Consider the following 6,204-nt stretch of genomic DNA (forward strand, 5'->3'; position numbering starts at 1 on the left):
GGGAAAGAGCGATTCCTTTCCCTCTTATGTCTACTTCCTACAATGACCTGAGGGAGGCTTGGTCTCTGGGTACAACAGAATCTCTTGGGGTGTCCTAGCCACAGAGGTTCCCAAGGACCCAGGGTAAATCCCATCATTGCAGAGCTGTGTCCCACCTGAGAGTAGTAATCAAAAAACAGTAAAACTCCATCATGAAGTCTAAAACTATTGTTACATTGGTCAGTTTTCTGCCATGTGCACAGTGTAATGGAGATCTTCCTACTCTGTATGTGACAGGATGGGATGGTGGGAGGGGACAGATGGCAGGGAGGCCAGGTTCACATCTCCATCAAAGCCTTCATTTACTCATCTGTAAATTGGGACTGTGAATACCCATCCTAGAGTGTGTATGTGAAGTACTCCGAAAATTGTAGCTGACACTCTGTTTTCTATCCCTGGAAGGGTCTTAGTATTTAAGCTAAAGAAGAGAATTTCAAATCCCTAACCTCAGGGGACAACCTGAGTTTAGGGAAAGCTGTCATAGCCATGGCCACAGCTCTGAAGTGAGGAATCAGCCAGGAGTCTGGCTTCTACTCCATAGGAAGCCTGCACTGACAGCTAGGTGCATGCTACCAGAGTGTCCTGCACGCACAGGGATACTTAGATATGGAGTCAGAAGAACTGGGTCTTGGTTGCAGATCCGCCCCTGACTAGCTGTAGGACCATGTGCAACATTACTTAATTCTGAAACAAGGCCTTTAACAGGTCCATTTGTTAAATATCCACTATGTGTATAGTGTCACTTTACACTGAAACTTCTAATCTTAACACTGTTGTATCTCAAACTGCAGGCCCTGGTCTATACAGAATCATCCATGTACCTGTTTATAATGCAGAATTCTGGGTCACCACCTAGGTCTGCTGAATCCGAATGAGGGGGATGTGGAGGCAGAGTCTATTCTAATAAGCTCTTCCAGTGGTTCTTTGCAAAGAGGTGGTTCTATCCTTATTTTATAAATAAACCGAAGTTCAGAATAACTTGCCCAAGACTACACAATAGATGAAAGTAGGGATTCCACCCAGGTCTATTTGGCTCCAGAGACCATGCTCTTATTATACCACTTGTGGCTAGCTAGGTGGCTAGGAAGAGAGACCAGTGGGATACTCCTTATAATGAATGTGGGGGCAGGGCTTAAGGGGTCTCAGAGCCTAGGCACCTGGTGAGGAACAAGCTGGACAAGAAATAAGATGTTTACAGGTCATGCTATTGGAGGATCAGGGCCTACTTGTTTTAAAGGTGCTTTAAAAAAAATTACAAAGTAATGTGTTCATTTTTGAAAAAAAGAGAAAATTATCCCAAGTCCTCATCACCTAGTGATAACTATTGTTAGTATTTTTGTGGGTATCTTGCTCATCTTTTCTGTCTGTGTGCATGCATCTATGAACATATTTTTTAAACGGAATTATACTACATATACTTTTTTTTTTACAGGAGCTATTTTTGTGTTTTCTTATTAGTAATAATTTCACATTTACATTCTTTAATATTGCCTATAAGAAGTCATACCCAAATATAAATGTTTAGAGCAGTGGTTGTCGAACTTCAGTAGGCATCAGAATCACCTAGAACAGGGATGAGTAAACTTTATAAAGTCAGATCACAAATATTTTAGACTTTGTAGGGGGGGAAATACAGTCTGTCCCAAATACTCAGCTCTGCTATTGTAGCCTGAAAGCAGCCATAGATAATATGTACACAAATGGCCATGGCTGTGTGCCACAATTTTATTTCCAAAAACAGGTGGTAGGGTGGATTTGGTCCACGGGCCATAGTTTGTGAAATCTTGGTTTAGAGAAAGGGTCCATGAATATTTACTGAGTACAAGCTATGTGTTCTGGTCATTTGGAATATATAAAAAAATCAAAACGAAAATCTCATCTGCCCTTGGGGAGCTTTCATTCTAGCTCCTCTGTTCTTAGACACTAAACATATTAAATCTGATGATGAAATAGGCTAGAAAGTGATAAAACAGTAGGAATAAAAAACAACTAGAGCAGAGTGAGAAGGATGGGTTGCAGTTTAAAAGGCCGGTTAGGGTAAGCCACATTTAGATGGTGAGATTTGAGCCAAGGTATGACGGAAGCCAGAAAGTTGGCCTGTGGATATCCGAGGAAGAGATATCCACAGATATCTTTGCCTATGCAAAGACCCTAAAGTGGGAATGTGCCTGGTGTGTTTCAGGAGTAGCAAGATCAGTGTAGGTATAATGGAGTGAATAAAGAGGAAGAAATTCATTGTTAATTTCTTCTGGAGGATTTCTGTGGCTCCCAGGGAACCTCTGGACCAAAGTGTTTTTCTCATTTAATAGTTTAATATTATTTGTCATGTATGTAAATGTTTTACATTATTTTTATAATTCCCTATCAGTGGCCTTTCAAGTAGTTTTAAGTTTTCATCACTATAGCAGCACTACAATAACATCCTTTGGGCTAAATTTTTGAATCCAGGATTTTTCCTTACATTCTTAAAAGTGAGAAGTGAGCCACAGTGACAGTAGAATGCAAAGTTGGTGTGTATCTGTCAGACCCTTTTAAAGAGTGCCATCACCTCCAGCTACGACCTTCAAATACCCCTTCCTGCCTTTCACACTGTGGATCATGGTTCCAGGCTCAAGCACCGACATCAGCGAGGACTGGGAAAAGGACTTTGACTTGGACATGACTGAAGAAGAAGTGCAGATGGCACTTTCCAAAGTGGATGCCTCCGGGGAGGTAAGTGGACCTGGTTGGCTATGGAAGCAAGCCCAGCAATCCCAGGGTCTGAGGACTCTCCCCACGAAGCCCAACTGTCCTCTCAGGGTTGATCCCTGTGCCTGTCTGAGGTAGCAGGCTGTGGGAAAGAGAGCTCGGACCTCCCACTCAGGCCCTGAGCAGTTGTCATCAGTAGGTTCTGCTTTGCCTCAGTTCAGGGTGGATGGATGGGAGAGATCTTGACACTAGCTCTGTGTCAAAATCACCTGAGGAACTTCTAAAAAGTACAGACACCAAACCCTGCCCTAAATCTTCTGACTCACGGTCCCCTGGTGGGACCTGAGCAGATTCCTAACCTTAAAAACAAAAGACAGTGTGATCTAGAGCTAATCACTTAACCCGAGCTTCTGTTTTCTCATCTAAAACGTGGAATAGATCATTATTAACATATAAGCTGTGATAGACAACGCATGTACACATTAGGTATAGCTTGTGGGACATGGGAGCACTAGTACATGTTACTGTACCAGTGCACAAGACCCAGTCCAGTTGTGAGTTACTACCTCAAAATTGAGAATGGGTCATTTTGAATGAAAGGCTGGGAAAAAAGCTCTCACAGCCAAGTGAAAGGACTGAGGTTACAGCCCAGACATCTGGTTCAAGTCAGTGTTACTTCCACTGTCACACAAGAACCACATAATTTCTTTTATCATGTAGCTCACAAACCTATTGAAGAGGCACAGTAAGGGCCTCGTTTTTCATATTAAGAAACCGAAGCCTGAGGGCAGGTAGTGACCTATGCAAAAGCATATTGCACCTGTGACCTCACTATACCCAAGGCAGAGCAGGCCCTTGGTGCCCTGTCATGCCATGGGAGCTTTTGTGTCTTTGCAGCCCTCTTTTAAAACCTGACATATAGTATACCTGAGCAGAGTCATTCCATAACCTGTCATTCCAGGGATCAGCTAACAGCAGGTCATGGGAAGGTTGCCTGAGGAGCCTTCAGCCGGGGACTAGGGTGCTGGAGTCCCTAGTGAAGTCCCTGTGAGCTCCTGTAGTCCAGGACCATGCTAGCTTCTAACTAGAGTACCACTCTTAAGTTCTCTGCCTCTCAGACTCATGTTCTTTTTTGCTCAGCAGGAGACGAGTTTTTCTTAAGGGACTGACTGACTTGGTTCCTTAAAGGACGTCCCCTTATAGAGTCTAGTGTTGGTTGGTGGAAGCATTTCCTTTGGGTCTAGAATAGTCCGAGCAGCAAAGTCACCCCTGAGGCAGAGGGCAGCTCTGCTCCCCAGACATGTTCCTTAGGACTAGTGGTATATGCTCATACGGGGGCAGGGTATGGCCCAGGGAGATGGTGGGGTTTGGGGGATGGCTATCTGGAAATGGAGGCAGCAAGAGGAGCGTGGGTCTGGGCTTGACTCAGAGGAGTAAATGTATGTTTGTGCTCTCCATTATTCCCTCCCTTTTGCAGCTGGAAGATGTAGAGTGGGAGGACTGGGAATGAGGGGAGCCAGTGCAATCAGCTCCCCCTCCCACAGCACCTCCCACTTCCCTCGCTCGTCTCAGCCCGGCCCTGGAAGACACTGACCAAGAATGTTCCCCAAATGGCCTCTGTCAACCAGAGCTCTGGGCCCAGATTCTGGGTTACTCCTTGCTGGCCCTTGGGGCTTCTGCTCACATCTGGGAAGGGGCTCACAAAATCCAAACCAAGAACTCTGACTCGTGCCAACCATAGGATGACCTAAGGGGGAGGAAACCTACCCCTCACCAGAAGAGCCTACATTTCTTTGCTAAGTACCCACTGTTCCTGGGGACTCTTGCTGGGGAATCCCAAGGGATAGTTCCATCCCTTCTGCCTGTGTGGACAGAAGCTAAACCCACCAGTGTCTTGGAGGAAGCCGAGTCAACACACTGTCCACCCATGAGCAGGCAGGGAAGGCTATGCCACCTGCCCTTGGCTAGGCAGAGATGGCAAACAGTTTGATTCCTATCCCAGTGGGTAAGAGACATTTGATTCTGGGAAATTTGCCTCTCTTGGCAAATCTCCCCTTCCCAGGCATTTTCCATTCCTGGAAAGGTTCTTTGTGGTTCAGAATCTAGTGACCAAACCCTGAGTTCCCACCTCCTTTCATCCAGTCCAGGCTGGTATGTCCCCAATGACTTTCCCAGGGCTTCTTCATGTCAGATGCACCCAAGTCCTTAGCCCAGTTGTGCCACCTGCAAGACTCTGCTCTTGCTTTTCTTCTTCTCCCCAAGAAGAGAGGGGCCACTTCAGGCCCTTCTGTGCATTGCCTGGCAGGGTACCTCCCAGCCAGCTACCCACCTCGACTACCCTGGAGCTTAGGACACAAGCCAGCTCCCAGTGGTACGGAGCAGTGATCAAAGCCTAGTACTTACAACTCTGGTAAGCCCAATTTCTCCACCTCAGCCCTTCTGCTTCTTTAAGGGATATGCTGGGGTTAACTTCCTGTGACTCTTATCAGGCTTCTGCAAAGCCCTTCTTCCTGAAGACAGAACCAATCTTTGTGGCTCTCACCCTCCACTCTGGTAAAGCTGCACCTCTCTTGGGGGAATGAGGGGCTGCAGGAATCCCTGGAGACCCTGGTGCTTCACGATGCTGCTCTGGTGATTCTTGTACATAGTCTGGTGTATTTACCAATGATTTAATGGGATCGTGGTCAGGGATGCCAAGAGAGTGGTTGTCACTTCCACTTCAAACCTTCGATGAGGGGGTGGGATGGAAAGAATGCTGAATCTTTTTGATGTGATGGGGCTTTTCTCTTTGTGATTATTTCTTTAGTTTAATTAATCTTTTGGTTGTTTGTGCAATATTATATATTTTAAATTATAATGCATCTCCCCAGAGTATTTTGTAGCCAGGAAAAGAAAAAAGGAAAAAAAAAAAAGATTCTAACAGCTGTTAGTTTTGTAATTAAAAAAGAAAGAAAAAAGAACTTTGTCCTGAACCTTTTCCAGACTTGCCATTAACAGCATTAAAGAGATTAAGCAGAAGCTGGAAGGTGTCTAGGGGTCTGTTCTTGTCCCCCGTGGCAGCTGCCCTGGAGTCAGGGTAGCATGCACACAATGTGCAGAGTGGCTTCCTGCTTGGAGCGTGGGGGATGGGAAGGGATGGGGGATAGCTTGGGTCCCAAGGAAGTCCCTTGTCCTCATCCCAGACTCAGCTTGGCTTTTGGGATGAGGAATGGACAGGGCCCCCAACAGGCCTCTCAAGACAAGGAGTCAAGAGGCTGATTCTGCATTCCCAACGCTTCTGCTTTTATTTGGAAAGGAAGTTGCAACAACAGTGGCTCCAGTTGCTCTCGCTCATTGTTCTCCTCTCCTCCCCCTGTATGTGTAAATTTGGGGTCTATTTTAATTAACTTTAAACACCTGTATGAAAATCACTCATCAGCCATAATAAAAGGGTAGTCTAATGAGGCCCTCTGGTTCCATGAAGATCTTTAAAGGGAA

At 45.6% G+C, this 6,204-nt stretch overlaps 1 protein-coding gene across 1 annotated transcript in view; it reads left to right on the forward strand.

Annotated features, from left to right (window-relative positions):
• Positions 1-5,749, forward strand: part of BSDC1 (BSD domain containing 1) — a 20,587-nt gene extending 14,838 nt beyond the window's left edge. Inside the window, exons 10-11 of the mRNA XM_006924288.2 lie at positions 2,648-2,751; positions 4,205-5,749. Coding sequence (XP_006924350.1) covers positions 2,648-2,751; positions 4,205-4,237 — 137 coding nt within the window. The 3' untranslated portion in view covers positions 4,238-5,749. The remainder of the gene's footprint in view (positions 1-2,647; positions 2,752-4,204) is intronic.
• The last annotated feature ends 455 nt before the right edge of the window (positions 5,750-6,204 follow it).

The sequence above is a fragment of the Pteropus alecto genome, unplaced genomic scaffold (assembly GCF_000325575.1).
Source record: "Pteropus alecto unplaced genomic scaffold, ASM32557v1 scaffold39, whole genome shotgun sequence".
NCBI classification, from domain to species: domain Eukaryota; kingdom Metazoa; phylum Chordata; class Mammalia; order Chiroptera; family Pteropodidae; genus Pteropus; species Pteropus alecto.